At 42.9% G+C, this 20520-nt stretch overlaps 1 protein-coding gene across 2 annotated transcripts in view; it reads right to left on the bottom strand.

Moving 5' to 3' along the window:
- Positions 1–13152, bottom strand: part of SMYD2 (SET and MYND domain containing 2) — a 34624-nt gene extending 21472 nt beyond the window's left edge. For both annotated transcript variants that reach the window (XR_008206287.1, XM_052681130.1), the window contains exons 1-5: positions 12875–13152; positions 10252–10315; positions 4605–4715; positions 3011–3071; positions 332–456 (exon numbers count right to left, since the gene is read on the bottom strand). Coding sequence is in view for 1 of the 2 variants with exons in the window: in XM_052681130.1 (XP_052537090.1) it covers positions 332–456; positions 3011–3071; positions 4605–4715; positions 10252–10315; positions 12875–13056 (543 nt within the window). In the remaining variant the exon portion in view is untranslated. The remainder of the gene's footprint in view (positions 1–331; positions 457–3010; positions 3072–4604; positions 4716–10251; positions 10316–12874) is intronic.
- Positions 13153–20520: the final 7368 nt, after the last annotated feature.

Below are 20520 nucleotides of genomic sequence, written 5' to 3'. Positions count from 1 at the left end.
CTTTGTATGTCCACCAACAGCTGCGCTAATGCTTGGCCCAAGGCCTAACTTGGACAGAGTCTATTATAGGCTGTTTCCCATTTTCTTCATGTTTGAAAAGCACTTTGCAAAAAATCTGAAGATAAGAATCTCTCCCTCACTACTGAAATGGAGAGCGTCCAGCCACTTCTGGCCAAGGAAGTGCACCTTTGCCATCAAGCACACTCAGCTCTCCTCAAGATAAGCAAAGAGCTATCACTTCCATCACCAGTAAGATTTTGCCCCTTTCACAAAGGCTGAACTCCTCCTACAGTACCATCCACCTAAGTAGACTACATTCTAGCCAACTTACTTGTGCAAAGAGAACTACAAGAGCAGCATTGTCAGGGTACTCCATGTGCTTTGAATAAAAGTGATGAAGAGCAGCAATGTCGTTCTGAATCAGCTCTCTCTTTTCATTGTCTAGTTTGTCAAGGTCTGTGGACAAAGAATACATTCCATTTCAGTAAGAGGAACACTCCTCAGTGAACTTCAGTTAGGCTTAAGTTAAACAAGCCTGGACTTAAACAGAAACCCCTCATGGAACAGCTACTCGGAAGTAGCACAGAAGCGTCTGTTCTTCCATAAGGATAATGCTTCTTCTGCCAAGGCCACGCTTATACTACAAGAACATGCAGGATTAAAAATCACTTTCTAAACATCTTTACATCATGTGGTAAATGGACAAAAAATTATCTTTGCTGGGAGAAAGGTTACACTGTTTAATAGGCATTTGTTAGCCCTAGCAAGCAGACAAGCCATCTCTCTAGAAGCGTATCTACTGCAGCTAACTGTCCTCAGCTGTTTAAGATGACTTTATGAGCTATCTGGTTCCATCTGCTGTAGTACAAAATGCTTTTAGATAAAACATTTCTTCAAATATGCTTTACAGAGTGTAAGTCCCTCATACAGGCCTAATCTTCATCAGTATCAACCGGTCAGATAAGGAATACTATTATATTTTATATTATTATATTTTATATTAATAAAATACTTATTTTTGCTCTCAAAATTATTGCTCTCAAAATACATGGTCTTTCCCAGCAGAGGCCCTAACTACTTGTAGCCATGTGTGACTGTGACTTCACAAAGTCTGATGTTAACACTGGGGCTAGTCACCACGGCTCCCTTTGCAGTTAGAGGAGCATAATATAAGGTTGCCTGGAAAGCAACACACTTTAACCTACTGCAGGGACCAGCTTTGGCATGCAGCAGCACTTGGAAACACCCACATCTCTGGGAGCTACAGGGCAATTCACAGAGGTGCCTTTCATCTGCTGGTACATGAGGATAACAAGAGATGGCAAGAACATCAGGCAAAGTGTCCTGGCCTCACCTGCCAACTGTACTCCCCTCAGGGTTTGCTCAGAGATGTACCCTCAGGGCCTTGACAAGTAGTAGGAGAAGCTGTGGCCCACAGGACCTTTAGGTGCTTGATCCATGCAAACTGAGCTGGATCACTGACACTATACTCTTGATTCTTTCCCTCCCTTAAGCCCTTTCAGTCTTCAGGAGCAGAATTCTGCAAAGTTTTTCCTAATCCTCTTTCTCACTGTAGCAATGCCATCTGCTCTTTCCTGTTCTAAGACAGTGACAGCAACTCATCAGTTTCCCCTCTACAAAATCACAGTAGAGAAAAACATTCTGAAAAAGAATGCACAACAATGGAAGAAGCATTTGTCAAAGCAGATGTGAGTGACAGGAGAGTCACAAAAACATTGGGAGAAATGAAATGCAATAATTTGATGATAATTACTACAAGCCAGAAATAGATTTTCAACTTTGAGTTAGAAATCAGGTGCCTTTTCCTCTCCTGTGTAAGTTGTTACAAAGAGCACGATGAAGGTGTGGTAAGAGGAGAATCAACAAGGCAGAAATAGTAGGAGAGAATCTTACTACCAAAGAAGAAACAAAATAAGGGCTCCTAGAGGATCAGGGAGACATTGCAACTGGAAAAAAAAAACCAAAACACATCTGCCTTTCAGCTCCCAAAGTAATACATTATTGAAAACACATTGCAAATAGAAGAATATACAGAAATTATTTCAGCACTTATCTGTCTTTCCTGACCTCAAACTTATAACCTATCTTCAAAAATTAGCCTTGCCTTACAAAAGGTCAAATGTTGGCATTTTCCCCCTTTACTTCCCCAGTTGTCCAAAGACCTGTGATAGCTTTTATCCAGGAAGTAAATTAAATCCTAATTCTGATGGTTTTTGTTACCTTGCTACCTCAACTTCTAGCACTGGCTGCATTTATTCAGCTTTTTATAAAGGGTTTTGGAAACTTCAGTTTCCAATCAGTGAGAAATGTGAATATATAAACCTACTGTCTCCTTGTATATTGCCTCCAGCACCAAGAAAGAGAAATGACAGACCAGTGGAAATGCCAGGACAGATATTAGTCCCCTAGTTGCTCAATTTCTAACTCTGCCTAACAGGATGTAAAGAGTAGCCTTGCAGTTAAACGCAAGCCATTGCCTCATATCCTTCCTCGGATTATTTTAGAGCATTTAGGACATGGAATTTCAACACAATCACATATAACATGTCAGATTTGACTGGCAGTGACAGATAGTGAAGCACAGTCCAGAGGGTTCTGCAATTAGCCCCTTAGTCACTGTCACCATCAAGCAACTATGCTGTCTCTGATTTTATGCCTTCTGGTAACAAATACCAGCTATTTTAATTTTACAACATTACAATTCTCAAAAGACAGCAGAGTACCAGAAAAGCCATGAGATGGATGTATGCTACATCATTAATTCTGTCTAGGTTTTCACCCTTGTTTCACAACCCTACAAGCAACCAGGAAAAAAAAAAAAAAAAGAAGAAATAATAGCACTAGACTTTCAAAATGCTAGGTACCACAGCTTTCTCTCTTTATTCCTTATTCAAAAAGAAAAAAACAAAAAGTCAGATGCTCCAAAAAGTGTTGATGGAGGGGAGCAAGGTGTAAAGCAAACACAAACAACTCCCCTGTTTTTACTTACGTGATTCAAATTCTTTCACAGCAAGCAGCTTCTCTGACTGTGTTCTCTCAGGGTGAATTTTCTAGCAATAAGGGGGCAAAAGAGAAACAAGAAGAAAATATTTTAGTGTTTCCAAGTAGGCTGTTTTGTTTATGCTGTTATAAGCTGAGGACTCTCACCTGTAAATCAAATAAAAGCATGCATATGAAATTTATGGAAGTCAAACAGCAATGAGTTAAATTGACTGCTCTTAGTTAAACCATAGAAATATTTTCTCTGCATCAAATTAGGCAACCAAAAATTAACTTTTATCAAATTTATATACATAAACTGAACGGTATTTTAAATATGTCATTTGCTTTGTTCTAGACACCCAGAAAGCTGCTAACAATAGCAAGCAGGCAGGAGCCGGGCTCCGCTTTGAGGAAAGTGAATAAACTGACTGTTGACAGAGTTCAAAAGCAATGCTCCATTGTTGGCCTAAGGCCACTTCTTTGTAATCTTGGCCATTAAATATGGCTTTGCAGGTGGCCCAGCAGCTGAGGTTCAGGGACCATGGTTTGCATATTTAGCTGTTATATGACATGGAGGGTTCTCCCCCCTCCTCGTAAGCAATAAAAGCACAAATTTATTCCAATGACTTTTTGTCATTAAACATCCGAATTTGTTTGTGGATCAGCACCAAGCTGTACTTTAATTAAGTCACACACATACATTCACACACACAGCAACTATAGCAGCTACCTTCCCAGCGGGCCACCAAAATCCTCACTCCATACGGTATCCAGGTTGCCCTTGCCACATAAGCAGACCTCAATCACACAAATATGCTTAAAAGAGGATTTGTTTTTGCAGAGAGTTTAGAGCTCTGCAAAGAGACACGGCGTAATAACCTTTCCTGTCTCTGTTAGCACGTGTGTTGCCCTCAGTTTCCATATGGTAAGGAACACTGAAACGTGGTTGACATTGCAATCTTACGTCCTCACTACTGACATTCCTTCTCACCAAAGATCAAGGTTCTTTCAATCTGTTTTTCACCAGCTAACTCCAGTAATCGCAAACACCAATATGTGAGTACCCCAGAGGTGTTCTTGACTCTGGGCAGTGCTATACAGTTATAAGCTGGAAAAAACAGTACAGCAGGCAACTAGAAGCATCCCTCAGAATTTAACCGTACATATCAGGTCTCATTTGTTTTTTCTCTAACAATAGCATAGGCATGGTGCTAGCCCACACATGTAACGAGTTCAAATCTACCAGAACAGACTCTGAAACACTGCATACATTGTCAGTCTTATTGGTAAACTTCTCCAGACTCCATTCAACACTACCTGGGCCACAAGATACAGCTAGACAGCTTAAAGACTCACTATAATTTTACTGTCTTCCCCTAAGTCTTCAGCTAGACTACCACGATGCTGCTGACACTACTACAGAGGTTTGATGATCCATTCATTCAGCTGTTCACACACTGCATTACACTCATCTATCTGTTCACAGGAAGCCAGAATGTCTGTGCTTTGCTGGGACAGTTACTGCAGGTCAATTTTTGCTTTCCTGTCCTCCCTGGCACACAGCATAGGAACATACCTCCCAAGTCCAGTTTTCTGCTCACCTGTTTGGCAAGGATCCTCGCCGTTAGCCTCACTGTCTCCGAGGGATTCCAGCTCTGCCCAAAAGCACACATGGCGGAACATTCTAGCTTATGCATTGGCCAGTCTTCCTTCTGCAAATGTAGAAAAATATTTTTAAAAATTAGCCGTGAAGATAAACTGATGAAAATGAGGATACAACAAGTCCAGGCAGACCCTAGAGGTCAAGTGAAATGTGTTTCCTTTAAAAAAATAAGATGACGCTCACTAATTCCGAACAAAAGCTTGAGTCACATTGGAGGGCTGCAGCTATCCTGCTTTTTTAAAACAAATTCACAAGGGATAAGTTAAGGTCAGAACATCTTCATTTATTCAATGGAAAAAAAAAAAGAACTAAATGGTGAAGAAGCAAACAGACAACATGATTTATAAACCACCAGTTCTTATTGTTCAGATGAAGCACATGAGGACAGAGTAGGTCTAAGCTTGATGGCTTTATTGGGTTCATTTCCATTTAATACCTTGGCCCCTCATTATGACATGACCCTGGTGTAATCAGGAGTAATGTCTGAAGTCAATGGATTCACAATCACCAAGAATGAGTATATGTAAGGTCAGAACCAGGCTTGCTGAAGAGAATCATCAGATTTTTTTCCTTATTTGTTGTGGGATAAGACTACAGCTAGGCAACAAAAACACACTAATAAAGACAAATACATCTCAGAACATACAGCATACTCCTAGTTCAGCATACAATGAAACCATGGAGGGATGGCACAAGCTACTGGCTTTTTGCAGTCTACAGGCTCCTCCAAACCAACAGAAACTTTCAAAGATTAGCACAGAATCAAATTAACGCTGTGCAATGGCATACAGAGCCTGGCACTGGCTGTTCCCAAACTACATCACACTTCATTTCTTTCATCAGGTATGGAAATATTTTTCTATATTCATGCAGTGCACAATTATTTATTTACGTATCTCCCCCCCAGACACATGTGTAGTGTGTAGTGCGTTAGAACAGCCCTGTAGTCCTCTGCTTGCATAGGGAGCACTCATTTTTGGTTTCAGACCAGATTTAAACTAGTGGAAAACTGAAGAAAGCTGAAGAAAGAAACCACAACAAACATATAATTGACTGAAATTGAAAACTTCAAAAGCTTCTTCCAGCCTCCAGTAAACTTGTAATGTCCCTTCACTGTGACTTGCACAGTGACAGATACCTCGTGTTAGCTCACTTAGTCATTCAGAAAAAATAAAAAATATAAACAAACAATAACCTATCCGAGAGGCTGAGCAGCAGAAGCAGAAGAAAGACTGGATTTCATTCACCTGCCTAAACACAGATATTAAGAGCTGTTTGAGGCATCCTAGGTTATCTAAAACACTCACGTGCAAGCAGCAGAACTACAGGAAGATTAATTTATTAGGGGAAGTAATAGCCAGAAGCCACTTACGATAACCTAAAAAGTGCAGAGCAGTGCATCCTGCCTTGGCTGTCCCACTAACATAAAGTTTATGCAGATCAAAACAAAAGCTGATACCTCTAATTCCAGAGTTGGTCCACCAAAACATTCTTCTACTGAAATGTGTAATTTAATTGCCCTGAATGTGTGCAGCTTTCGGAATTCATTGTATTAGGACAAGAAGGTGAATGCCTGCCCTAGCCTCATGTAGGACTTCAAGCCATACGACACTACAAGATGATTCAACCCTCACAAGGTCAGCTTCATATCTCAATATACTCCCCACCTCAAAAAAGAAACAAACCAATAACAGCATGCAGGCTCCCTGAAATAAGCTCAAGTGTGGCTGTTCTAAGTGGACATGGCCATACAGACCAGGCAAACTAAAATAGGATATTACACCGTAATCATGTCATGTGAAATTATGCTCTCAACTGTCCTACAGCTGTCACACTATGAAGTGCATCCCCCGTAGAGGCTTATTTCCTATGTGTGCCCCAATACCTCTCTCTGGAAAATTCCTGATACCCAGTGGATTCCTAAACAAAGACCAATACCATAAAGATGTACAAAGTTGGGACCTCATTTCACACCCCTTCTTTTCTTGTATACTCATGCTTCAGACTTGCTTCTGGGGTGCAAGAAGCAAAGAAAACAGAGCCTAGAGTTTTGTATGGCAGCATTCATACACCAGGGTAAATAAACAAGAGATTACCTGAAAAAACAAAAATCAAATGCAAAATCACATGCATGTCTCAAAGCAGTGTTTTTAAAAGTCCGTTTGCTCTCTTTATTCTTCACACACTGCTAATTAAAATCTTTCCCCAGGCAGAATCACACTGGGTTATATGAACTAGTAAGGAGGTTAAAGGGACAAGATATGGCTGAATAGTGTGAAATGAGATAAAAGCCTGAAATGCTACAAGGAGAGAGAGCACTGATGACTGAGTAATATCTGGGATGGAAACACTGGGACAGCAGTTTCCCCTGCGATCCCAGCAGGACTGTGTTTTGCATTCTTCTCCATGCTTTTTTTCTAAGCAGTTTGAATTATAACAGGTAGCATTGTTCTAGCTGAATCCCTGATGTTACATTAATAATATTTTCTTCCTATTTTCCATACATTCACAGTACTTTTCCCTTCATTTAGGAGTGTGTGACAACATTTTTGGAACGGAAGTCCTTTAAAGCTCGTGCTTTTCACATCAAAGCATGGAAATGGTCTTCTCCATCAAGTCCTTCAAAGCAGTTTCACTGTCCAGGACATTGACATATAGCTCAGCATTAAAAATAAATAAATACACCTCATACCCAGAATAAGACTCAAACCCAGAAAAGCATCCTGGCACTTGGAATCATAGAATCATTAATGCTGGAAAAGACCAATAAGATCAACTCCAACCACAACTCCACCACCACCATGCCCACTAACCATGTCCAAACTTCCTTTCTTCCAAACACAGGATTTCTCTGCAGGATGTAAACTTTGTTATATTTCACTTGGTCAAAACAAAACACAAACAGTAGACAGAAAAGCTTGACAAACCATCAGAAGAGAAAAGCCCACTTCTTCGGACCCAGTTATGCTCAAATATTATTCAAGTCCCTAACTGAACTTCAGTGAAGCATCTTCTGTTGCCTGCATTATCCAGTAAAGTTCTCAGACACAGCCCTTCATCAAGCAGCAAAAGCAGGAACTTCACACATCCTTCACTACTATAGATTACTGAATGCTGAGCCAGAGAGGGTATTGGACTACCAAGGGATAATGTTCAAATGCTGACAAGAGACATTTATCAAAGAGATAACACAGAAAGTTCTTCGGTAGGGAAACGGACTCTTTCCAAAGGCTTAAACAGGGTCTTCTAGCATCAGATTCTTCTTGCACAGAACTGTTACAGCAAGAATTTCCTACTTCTTCTACAGTATAGAAGCAAAGCAGATTGGAAAATTTCTGCAAGGTCCCATTTAAAACACATCTGCTTGATGCTAACTCCAGATCTACAACTAAAAATATGTTTCCCTTATTCTAGAAATACCAACTACAACACTTACTAGCATGACATGTCAAGAATAACCCCTAAATATTTTGCATAAAGTATCTTTCAAATATGGAAAGTCCTGACAAAAAAAAAAACATCTCTTTCTGCACTTTGGCTAGCTGATCTCCACTCTGTCTGGGATAAATAATAGCTCTGTGTAGCAACAGAGAGAGGAGCTCTAGTAGCTGGTTCAAGTTCACCGGTTCCACAGTTGCACCCACATAACCCCCTTAAAATATTTCCCTTTAGAGTGCTTCAGCAGCTAATTTCTGAAGAGAAAAGATAAGCACAGGTCTCCTGCTGTTTGACTAAAATTATTATAATTTAAGAAGTCAAGACCTGAACAGCTGCAGATGGGGTCTGAAAGCCACTACTATAATAACAGGCCTGTGCTTCGAGGAGCCAACAGCAAAGAGCAGAATTGGTACGAATCAGCTGCAACTCTCAAACCCTTTTAAAAGGGGAACTGGATCAGGGGCTGGAAAGGAAAGCAAGACCAAATAAATCGACAGACACGTACGGGAACTGCAGCAGGCCCAGTGTGAGAACATATGAAGTGAGGCCTAAAAAAATTAGCCTCTACAGCACTGCAAAACTTTGTCTGCCACTCACACCTCCGCACTACATTTCCCTGCTGGACATCATTAGATGTCTTTGTATCTGGAGCATCATAATATACACCAACAGACAGAAAAGCTTTTAATTCATTAACTTATCAGACAGACTTCAGCTGAGCATCTTGACCTGTAGTTTTAAGGATAGCCAGTTTCAGTTCAGTTTTATCTCCCTGGAAGATGTTCTACTGTAAAAATAGTTTTCTGACCACAAAGAAAAAGAAAGGTAAGAAAGCAAAACATGGACAAGACTATACAGGGGGGAGAGAGGAAAGAAGCCTCTTTGTTCTTACTGTGTAAACTTATCAGCGAAAGCTGCTGAGGGAAGGACTGAAGGAGGGGCTTGGAGGTAAAAGCGAAGGACTGCAGGCCAGCAGAACTAAGTCCTACTACTTCCACCCACCCTGATTATCAATTTGCTGTTTTTCCTGGCACAAACTGGGAGATTTCCAACTTCAGTAAGCCTTGCATGACAGTTATATGCTATATAAACCATTGTGAGCTTCATAAAGAATGACAAGAAATCTCAGATAGAAAGTGCTGATCAACCAACAAATTGCTCTGTTTCCTCATGCAGTTAAGGGCTTATTAAGAAATAATGACATGTGGAAGCAGTTCTTCCAAATAAGCGTTTGTCATGAATGAATCCTGCGTTTTCACAACACTGTCATTAAAACTCTTTCAGACTTCTCTCAAGGGCTTTAAAGATGCTTATATGGCATTTTATTTCTTCCCAGTGCAACTGCTATCAGTGTCTCAATATTCTCTCTACTGAAAACATCATTGAAAAATTAAATCTTGTAAGCATTTTGAATCCAACTGCCAAGCCAAAAAGCCATGCAATTTACCCACAATTCTCCATGATGTTGTAGGAAAGCTGAAAGCCAGTGGAAGCAACAGAAGAACTAGAGGAGGATAGGCTAAAGTTTGCCTCTAGCCCAGTAGAAGAATAAGATGCATGCTTGAAATAAAAGCACCTTAGATACTAGATTTGGGATTTTTTAATTTTTTTTTTTTAAAGATGCCTATTCCAATATTGAGATGAAAACTGTAATTAAAACTGCATGCAAAGGTTTTGGATGCCTTCATACTGCTCTACTTTGTTGTAGACTTGTTTATATTCTATTCTAGGAGGCTTTAAAAGAACAATAGTATATAAAGAAAAAGAAAAGAAAAGCAAGAAAAGCACTTAAAATAGTTTATTAATTATTTAACTTTTTCCTTAGACACAAACTCTTCAAACAGTTTAGTGAGATAATGTCAATTTATCTGGTTTGTGCTCTAAAAAAGAAGTAATACAGACATAATTAGTGGGCTGACAGGCAGCTCTAATCAAAGTCTCAGTGGTACCAAGCCCTGGAGCTACCGATCTTGAAAGACTTGTGCAGACCATGTCCAAATCCTGTAATTGTTCAATGCATGATTTCATGGTCAGCATCTGTGGGATGCTGAAATTGACTGGGCTACTATTAACCACAGTTAAAATTAGAGGCTATCAATGACAATAAATGGGTGCGAGCATCCCCCACACATACTGCATTACCGTACCTGACATTCCACATCGCAGTAAAAGGCCTGCTTACATCTTCCACACTTGGATAGTCCTTCTTTCCTTTAAAAGAAAACAGGCAGTTATTCTATTCTATAAAGCTCAACGAAATACAAATATATCCTTTATCACTAATAGGTATGAATCTCTGACGGGGGGCTAATCTGGTAACCCCACAACTCATCCGAGAAGAGCATTGCACAGCATTTCATATTTCCTCAGAACACTGTAAGTACAGCTTGAACCCCGACTTCAGATGGCAGATGCTATTCTGATTTGTTTAGAGTTTGAAAAGGAAGTTTTTCTTAACAACCGTTATTATGCAAAAGCACTCTGTTGTCCTAAATTACAGGGTTTGGGAATGTTTTATTCTATGCTGCTTGACAGACAATTTCATTTTTTGGCACTACAAGCTGCATGCTGATTGCTAACTTCTCCTTGCTTTCAGAACTTCCCCGTTGCTCTATATACCTGCTCACCATTCCTAGCCTTTTGCTTCTGCTCTTCCAGTTCCATTGCTTCTCTGTCTGCTTCAGTAAGCACGATCATTGTTTTGTGAATAATCACCTCCCAACACCAAATTACTAAATACTCTTCCACCTCCTGTCACCACACAGCCTCTTTCTGTCCTGCTGTCCAGCATCTGCTGGATAGCTATGTATCCTAAGCTTACCTAAGGCTTGCACTCTCTGTTTAATTTGTATATATCCCAACAGAGGGATCTGACAAAATGAAGATCCTTTTCTGCTTCAAGGTGCGTGTGTTGTAGCAGGTCCTATCACCAAAACAGCATATGTTACTCAACATGACATTTTGGTGATAGCAATAGGGATCCCTCGGTGGTACCAAATGCTTTAAAACACCTACACACTTTCCCCAGTACAAGTTGCAACAAAATTTGTCTAAAAGTGTGGTAATAATTATAAGATGTACACTGGAGTAAAACAAGAGTGACTGTCTGCATAGAATACAACAATGAAGGGCATTTTGCAGAGGTTTCTGGCACTGGGGGTCCGTAAGGCCTTGAGAGTGTCAACATCCCCTGATCATTCTTGCAAAGCTGACGGTGAAACACGAGTGTGTCAGGCTACCAACAGCATTCTGCTTGCTGACAGCATGCCCCTCAAGTACAGCTGCATATTTAAAGTAACAAATATCATCAGATGCAAATGTGTCTTTCTAGACTCATTTTTACGATGGCACGCCTAAGTTTCTCTTACTAAGACTTTACCCACAACCTTCCAAACACCGCAGTTTAAGCAAATATAGTTGCAAATCAAGCCCTTTTTTGTAGTATGTACTAGTTTTGTTTCTAGTTCAGTGTTGCTGAAATGGGGAGCACATACAGAATGTTTTCTGAGAAATGGCAGATCCAGGTACTTCAGTGAGATTTTTTCCCTTCTAGCAGAACCCCATCACTCCGGTGTGAAATCGCTTTTGGTCTCCTGCATGGTAACTACTATGGCACATTCAGTGTATTTCCCTTGATCACTGTGCAGCCCTAGAACTCCACAGCAGAAGGCAGCATGGAGAAAAAGCAGCATTTAAATAGGCTGATCCCGTTGACTGTTAGAAGTTATTCTATGAGAGAGACCCAAATATTTTTAGGTCACTATTATCACTACAATATTACTTGATGACAACAGAGAATGGAAAGTATCCCAGAGAGGCTGTGGGTTCTCCTTCTCTGGAGATATACAAGACCCGCCTGAATGCCTTCCTGTGTAACCTACTCTGGGGAGCTTGCTTTGGCAGGGGAATTGAACTGGATGATCTCCAGATGCCCCTCCCAACCCCTATGATTCTGTGATCCCATACAGAGAGAAATCTGGGTGTGATAGACAGATTCTTCAACAGAAGGCAATTTATGGTTATGCACAAGAAGAAAAAAAAAAAAAAAAAAAGAAAAAAAACCCACACACAAAACTCCAGGGATGATAACTTTCTAATAATAACTCTAAAGTGCCTCAGCAGCCTCGCAGAGAGGCAGGAGGGCAGCTGGCACACAACAGGGGGGCTGGACTCGACGATCAGCACAGGTCCCTTCCAGCTCCTACGATTCTGTGATTCTGCAACTGCCAGAGCGATGAGCCGCGGGATGCCAGGCACGAGGCCTGCAGTCAGGGCGTGCCGCTCTGGAAGCGCCCTGCGGAAGGAGCGCTGCTCGTGCTGCCTGCCCTCAGCCTTCCTCACAACACAGGAAGACCGAGGCTTTGGTTGAAGAAGTAGTATTCAGACAGGCCGTGTGCACCACGGAAATGCAACGTAGTTGTCTGGCAACCACGGGCCCTTCCTCCCCTGTCACAACCTCATGAAAACGGGTGAATATTTCAGCGCTACAAACCGACACGGATGCAATTAAACCTCTCGCAAGAAGCCGCGCGCGCATTTAAGCGACTGCAAAAGCAGCCGAACCTTTTCCCCCTCAATTTCCCGGGCTCTCAAGCGAGGGAACCCAATTCCACGCCGCAACCTCCCCGCAGCCGACGAACGCACGGTGCGGGCAGCTTTCCCGACGCAGCGCTGCCCGCGGGGCTCCTCCCGCAGCCGCCACTCCCGGGGCCCGCACCCGCAGAACCCGTGCTCCCAGACCCCGCTCCCCGGCCCGGCCCGCAGCCCCACCTGGCGAAGCAGCCGTCGCAGTGGCCGCCGCGCTCGCTGACGGTCAGCACGGCGGTGTAGGCCGGGCAGCTGAAGAGCAGCTCTCCCACGGCGTAGCGCCTCAGAGCCCGCAGGCCCCGGCCCTTGCCGGGACTGGCGAACCTCTCCAGGCCGCCGCGCTGCGGCACCGCCTCCGAGCGCATCCCTCTGCAGGCGAAGGGGCAACGCCGGCGGGGCCCCGGGTTCGCCGGCGGGGCTCGGCCCACCTAACACCGGCAGCGGGCGCCAGGGGAGCGCCTCCTCCGGCCGGCGGGGGATTGGCGCCGGGAGGGGCACCCGGGAAGCCGCCCTCGCGCTGCGGAGGAACGGCCGGGCTGGGCGCTGGGAGAGCCGGCCCGGAGCTCCGCTGCGCGCTGGCGGCGGGAAGGGGGTCACGTCCACTCGCGCGCGCAGTGGAAGCGCTCGACCGCGCGAGCGGGGAGCGCCCGTGAGAAATGGGTAACGCAGCCCCTCTCTAGAGCGACAGCGGGACTGCGAAAGGCGCAGCCTGCAGACACAAAGCCAAGGGAAGCTGCCGCTCATTTCGCAGAAGGCTTCTTCCTAAGTAGGGCGCTAAGGTGCTGTCTGCGTTCCATCCTGCGCCCATCCTGGTTGGGAAATGGCAGAGGGGCTGGTGGTGTGAGGTAGCAAGGCCACCTGGTCGGACAGGCAGGAGGTCAACGGCCAGAGGTGTGGCCTCAGAGTCGCGTTGGGGCCTTGGCCTGTCCAGCACTGTCACCCGTGGTTTGTGGCACCCAGGTTAGGTTATGTTCTGGAGGCTGGACAGCTGGCCATCACCTCCAAAGGCTTTAGAGTAATTTCCTGTGGTACAAGCAAAAAATCCCACAGAACTGATGCAAAACTGTTATAATCAGGCACATAAAGTGTTAGGATTCTCTCAATAGTAAAGAAATCAAGCAGCAAGTAAAAGTTCCTGTTGCTGCCCTACAGTCTGAATATTACATCGACAACCATGTTGAAATTATAACAAAGCTTCTAACAGTAAACAAAGAAAAATAATAATAAAAACAACCTCTAAGTTTATTCAAAATAATTACTATTTTAGAATTATAAAGACTAAACCTATTATTAAAATTCTTAAAAAACAGCCGGACAAGAAACAGTCTGTACTAATGCAGTATTGTAATGCTGTCTACAGCTCTCCTATGAAGACAGTTCTGAGGGATAGCCTCATTGTGGCCTTCCAGTATTTAAAGGGAGCTTAAAACTAGGAGAGAAATCAACTTTCTACATGGATAGATAAGTAATAGGACAGGGATGAAGATGAGATGATTTTGGACCTGCTCCGAAAGCTGGACACTCACAAATGGATTGCACCTTAGAGAACTGAGGGAGTTGGTAGATGTGGTTGCCTCACTCTCCATCATCCTTCAACAGTCATGGCTAACCGGAGTCGTCCTGTTGGACTGGAGACTGGCAAATGTGACACCTATCTTCAGAAAGGGACAGAAAGATGATCCTGGTAGCTACAGACCTATCAGTCTCACCTCAGTGCCGGGGAAGGCCACGGAGAAGATATTCTCAGGAGCCATCATGGATCAATTAAAGGTAAACCAGGGGATCAATTTATGGTAAACCAGGGGATCAGGCCCTGTAAGCACAGGTTGGTTTATGATCTTGTTTGACAAACCTGATTTCATTCTGTGACAAGGTGACCTGCTTAGTGGGCTTATAGGCTACACCCTCAGGTGCTGAGGGAGCTGGCGGGGGTGATTGCTGAGCCGCTCTCAGCCATCTATCAGCGCTCCTGGTTAACTGGAGAGGTCCCAGAGAATTGGAGGCTTGCTGATGTGACTCCCATCTTCAAGAAGGGCCATAATGAGGATCCGGGGAACTATAGGCCTGTTAGCCTGACCTTGGTACCAGGGAAAGTAATGGAGCAAATCATTTTGGGTGAGATCACATGGCACGTGCAAGGTGTCCAGGGGATCAGGCCCAGCCAGCACGGGTTCATGAAAGTAGGTCGTGCTTGAACAACCTCATCTCCTTCTATGACTGGGTGACCAGACTGGTAGATGAGGGAAAGGCTGTTGATGTAGTCTATCTAGACTTCAGCAAAACCTTTGACACAGTCTCTCACAGGCTTCTTCTGGGGAAACTGGCTGCCTGTGGCATGGACCAGGGAAATTGCCACAAGTTGTACCAGAGGAGGTTTAGGTTAGACATGAGGAAAAACTTTTTCTCACAGAGAGTGGTCAGGCACTGGAATGGTTGCCCAGGAGGGTGGAGTCGCCGTCCCTGGCAGTGTTCAAGAGGAGCTGTGAGATATGGTTTAGTAGCTTGTGGTAGCAGTGGTAATGAGAAGATGGTGGGACTAGATGATCTTATAGGTCGGTTCCAACCTCATGATTCTATGATTCTATGATTCTATGATTCTATGATTCTATGATTCTATGATTCTATGATTCTATGATTCTATGATTCTATGATTCTATGATTCTATGAATGAAGGTAAGGCTGTTGATGTGGTATACCTGGACTGCAGTAAAGCCTTTGACACTGTCCCCCACATTCTCATGGAGAAGCTGGCTGCCCATGGTTTGAATGGGTGTGGATGGGCTCTGCTGGGTGAAACACTGACTGGATGGTTGGGCCCAAAGAGTTGTGGTCAATCAAGTTAAATCCAGTTGGCAGCTGGTCACAAATGGTGTCTCCCAGGGCTCGGCACTGGGGCCACTTCTATTTAAAATTTTTATTAACAATCTTGATGAGGGGACTGAGTGCACCCTCAAATTTGCAGATTACATCAAGTTGGGAGGGAGTGTCGATCTGCCATGGAGATCTGAGTGGAGAAAGTCATTACAGAGGGATCTGGGTAGACTAAATCAGTGGTCCAAGGTAAACTGTATGAGTTTCAATAGGACCGAGCGTGAGGTCATACATTTTGGTCACAACAACCTCAGATAATCCTACAGGCTTGTGGGGGGAGGAATGGCTAAAAAGCTGCCTGATGGAAAGGGACCTTGGTGTACTGATGGACAGTCAGCTGAATATGAGCCAGAGGTGTGCCCAGGTGGCCAAGAAGGCCAGTGGCATCCTGGCTTGTATCAGGAATGGTGTGGTGAGCAGGACTAGAGAAGTAAACCTGGCCCTGTACTCAGCACTGGTGAGGCCTCATCTTGAGTACTCTGTTCAGTTTTGGAAACCTCAGTACGAGAAGGACACTGAGGTGCTGGAACAGGTCCAAAGTAGGGTAACAAGGCGTGTGAAGGACTTGGAGAATATGAGGAGCAACTGGGAAGGAGGAACGGCAGCTGTTTAGTCTGGGGAAGAGGAGGCTGAGGGGAGACCTTATTGCTCTCTTCTAATATCTGAAAGGTGATTACAGCAAGAGCTGGGTTAGTCTCTTCTCATTGGTGACAGGTGACAGGGCGAGGGGAGCTCAAGTTGCACCAGGGGAGGTTTAGGTTGGCTATCAGCAAAAACTTCTTTACAGAAAGGGTTGTTAAGCACTGGAATAGGCTCTGCAGGGAGGTGGTTGAGTCACCATCCCTGGATGTGTTTAAAATCCTTTTGGATGTTGTGCTGAGAGACATGATTTAGCGGAGGGTTGCTATAGTTAAGGTAGTATGGTTAGGTTGTGGTTGGACTTGATGATCTGTGAAGCCTTTTCCAACCTGAGCAATTCTGTGATTCTATGAATAGTTTCAAACTAAAAGAGAGGAAATTTAGATTGGATGTCAGGGGAAGATCTATCACTGAGGTGATGGTAAGGAATTGACACAGCTGCCCAGAGAGGTTGTGGATGTGACATCCCTAGAAGCGCTCAAGGTCAGGTTGGATGGGGCTGTGGGCAGCCTGAGGTGATGGGTGGGAGGTTTGAATTGGATGATCTTTCAGGTACCTTCCAAACCAAACCATTCTATGATTCCATAATTCTATGATTCTGTAATCACAGTTTTGTGCACAAGTGTTTTGACTACAATTATCAGTTATACTGCACCTTGGACCTTGGATATAGCATCAAGAAAACATTCCTGTCAAAATTATGAGTAAAGCATTGAAGTGAGTGAAAAGATTTCTAGTGCCACTTGCCATTCATGAGCAGTGTAGAGTAATGTAAGCCTCCAAAGGATGTGATCTCTGCTATTAGTATCTGTTTATTTAGTTTTGTGTTAAATTATTTGTACGGTAAATCTTTGGCAAGCTCCTTTTTGACTAAACACACACACTGGAACTTGAGGTGCAATATTTCCACAAGAAAGTAAAGCAGTGAAATGGAAAGAAAAGAGGAATGCTGAAGAAGCAAATTTGTAATGAGAAATTTTCTTGCAAAGTGCTCTGACAAACTCCCTAGGCAGGTGTAGCCATATCTGCCCTAGCCCACTCACAGTTTTGTCTGGGAGGCATCTTGCCCAGTGCATGAGCTCAGCAACTTGTAAGGTCACCCAGAGAATCAGGATATGGAAATGCTGTGGTGTAAGGGATAAAATACAACATAGCAAAACAATCAGAGCCATTGCAAAATCGATCCATTCTTATGGTGCAGTATTATGTGTGTTAGTTAAAACATCACCTTTTTACAAGGAAAAGAGTGAGCAATGAAGATGGGCTCAATAACTGAAAGATAGTCCATCATCCTCTACCACTGGGCTAAATATTAATCACAACCCATTGCACATTTATGGATGTCAGGCATGGAATAGTGTTTGCAGTTGGAGTAGTAAAGCAGTACCTAACTGACTAACCAACAACCACATTGTGTGAGCAAGGGCTGCTATTTACACCTAGTATCCCAGCTCAGTTTATCTCATGGTTCTCTAGCTCAAAGGTCTGGACTCTTAATTATAGGCACTTCTACAAGTAAGTGTATTTAAAAATAATAATCAATAATGTATTCACTTTATGAATGAATAAGCATTAACAGGGAAACTGCCCTTGTGTTCAATCCAGCTTGATTAATGGATGGCTCAATTATAGATAGACAAGTAGTGTCACAGCTTACAAAGCCATCTACTCTGACTTCTTGTACTGCACATGCCATTGAATTCCTTGAATTAATTCCTGCTCAAAGTAGACCAAAACTTGTAGGAAACACCAGTCTTGATTTTGAAGATACATGTTGTATTATTATATAATTAATGTTTTTTTCTGAAACACATTTGCCTTACTTCTGCAAATGTGCCCAGTTTCCTTTTCAGCTGATGGATCTTATAATAACATTGAAAACTATTTTGAAAAGTTCTCAGTATTTTCTCTCTACTTTAATATTTGTAACCACTGGTAAAATGAAAGGATCCAGTATCTGGTTCTGAAATTATAGCATTATGCTCTCAACTAATGAAATCCTGGTTACACTGAAGTCAAATTCCCACCTCCTTGAATAAAATCAGGGTTTAATTTCTGTTTCAAATAACATCATGTCCAAATAAAAGAGGTCTAAATGTTCATACACATTATCAGATTACTTCTATAACATACCTTGTTCTAGATCATATACTTCTCAAAAATCATGTGGGTTCACTGATTGGAAGCTTGTGAGGAGATTTCTTTCTGGGAGAACCAGCTGGAATGATGGCAAATGTTATCATGCTCCTGTTCCACATTATCACCCTTGTTGAACAGCTGAAAATGTGATTACGCCTCAGGTAATGAGGAAAAATTTGAATTTTAGTCACTTTCTATTTTAATAAACAGTCGTTTAGTTTTAAAAACAAAAATAATAATTTACTAAATAGGCTTTACTCCACTCTGAAAAAGATAGCTTTCTAGGAGATAATGTAGGATTGAATCCACAAGAGGGATATTCAGCAGCAGCCCATAGCTCCATCCAAACCCTCCAGGAGAAATTCAACCAGCTGCCGGCACAGCTTTTAACTTACTTTGGAGGTTTTCAAGAAATAAAACTAGTTTGATAAGTTATTAATGGAAACAGTTTTGTAACTACTTCGGTAATGTAATTTTCTATACTTATACAAAAACTTTAAATAAAACATAGTCTGCTGGCTCTAGATATTTTATTTGTGTGTGTGTTCATCAGAGAATCTGAATACAGATTTTTATGAATCCATTTGGGTGCCTAAATAAACACCGTGCATTATAAACCACGGAGTTGTTAATCAGTTTATGAAGATTCTCATGGCTTTCTTCACATTAACTGCGCATGCAACTGCAGAATAAAGAGCCAATAGAGCAAGATTTAATTAGCCAAAAGACGACTGGAGTGCTCTCAGTTCCCACTGTACAGCACTCAGGGAGGATCCTGCACCCTGGTAGGACTGGGTGATGAAATGATGCATTACTAAATAATACCTTACATCTGCAGAGACTTAAACTCCTTACCCTCTCCACCTTTTTTTAGCTTACATTTCGTGTGCTTTAAATATGAAAGATGACAGCTCACAAAAGGATACAAAGTAGGGTATGGGTTTAAGAAAGTCAAGAACAAAGTGTCGTATCTGGTCTTTGAATTTCTTAAAATTAAGGAGTCTTTAGAAGCAGAGCTGTTCACCTTCACTCACAACCTTGGAACTGCTCTATGGAAAACTGTGAGCATTTGATAGGCAAAGATCTATTCCCATTAGTCACTTTTAGTTAGATTTAATATTTAGTCTTCCAGAAATGGGACTGCTTACCCGCAAATGGCATTCTCCAGGACGTTCTGCCCACTTCTGTGCTGAAAGCTGTCTTTTCGCGTTATGTGTCATCATAGGTTTTAGCCAGAGAGGTTTTGAACTTGGGAACAGAACAGGGAGTCTGTGCTGCAGACGCAGGGCCCCCAGCAAACTGCGGGGTGAGTGCAGAGCAAACACTGAAATCAGCTGCGGGGCTGGTGCAAGGAATAGCATAGGCCATCAGCTTATGGGGAGAAAAAGGACAAAGGAAAATGCACACTATTCTATATTTAATGCAATTGTTTCCAGAGAGATCTGGTTTACTAACCTTGTCTTTATTTTCTTCCCTGAAACCTGCTGGTACTCTCAGCCAGCTAGTCCAGGTTCTCACAGCAGCGGAGTTGGGGCAGCTAAAACCTGTCCCACGTTGCTGGCTGAGCAATAAAATCAGCCTCAGCTGCTTTAGTAGGCTTTATGGCTCGCTCCAGACTCTGTCCTGCTGCAGGTAGGCAGCTACTCCTGGACTCTTGGCAATTTAAGGGTGGTTTGGGGTCAGGGAACTGCACCTTTTCAGTAGGTGAGTACAGGTCTGTATTATTCTTTGCAAAGCAGAGATTTAAGTGTGAAGGTAAAAACTCAGCAGGAGCTGGGAAGCGCTGCCTTTCAATAGAGGAAAAGTGCAGTTAATCACTTTTATGAAATAACCTACAAGGTGGGAGATCAGAGGTGAAAGTGAGCTCATGTTTGGTAGGACTGCCAGCATGGCATATCACTGGTGTGGCTTCCTGCTCTCGAGGGGCCTGAGTGTGACATTGGAAACCTGTCCTGCTGTTGTATCCCACTTCTGTGCCATGGTAAGTTGACAAATTCACAGAATTGACATTGCTCAATATTGATGCACAGACATAATATCCTAGATATGCCCTGGCTCTGCTGGCAGTCAGTCCTCAAGAAAAAAAGGCTGGTGGAAGTGGACGAGCAGGGGAACCCCTTAGAAGTGTCCACATCTTCCCTTTAGAGACATTTATGTTAGTGAAAGAGCCAGTGGTCTAG

This window comes from Tympanuchus pallidicinctus, unplaced genomic scaffold (assembly GCF_026119805.1).
Source record: "Tympanuchus pallidicinctus isolate F22 unplaced genomic scaffold, pur_lepc_1.0 scaffold1, whole genome shotgun sequence".
Classification (NCBI taxonomy): Eukaryota; Metazoa; Chordata; class Aves; order Galliformes; family Phasianidae; genus Tympanuchus; species Tympanuchus pallidicinctus.
The sequence above is the reverse complement of the archived record's forward strand: the minus strand, read 5'-3'. Positions and strand labels throughout refer to the sequence as shown.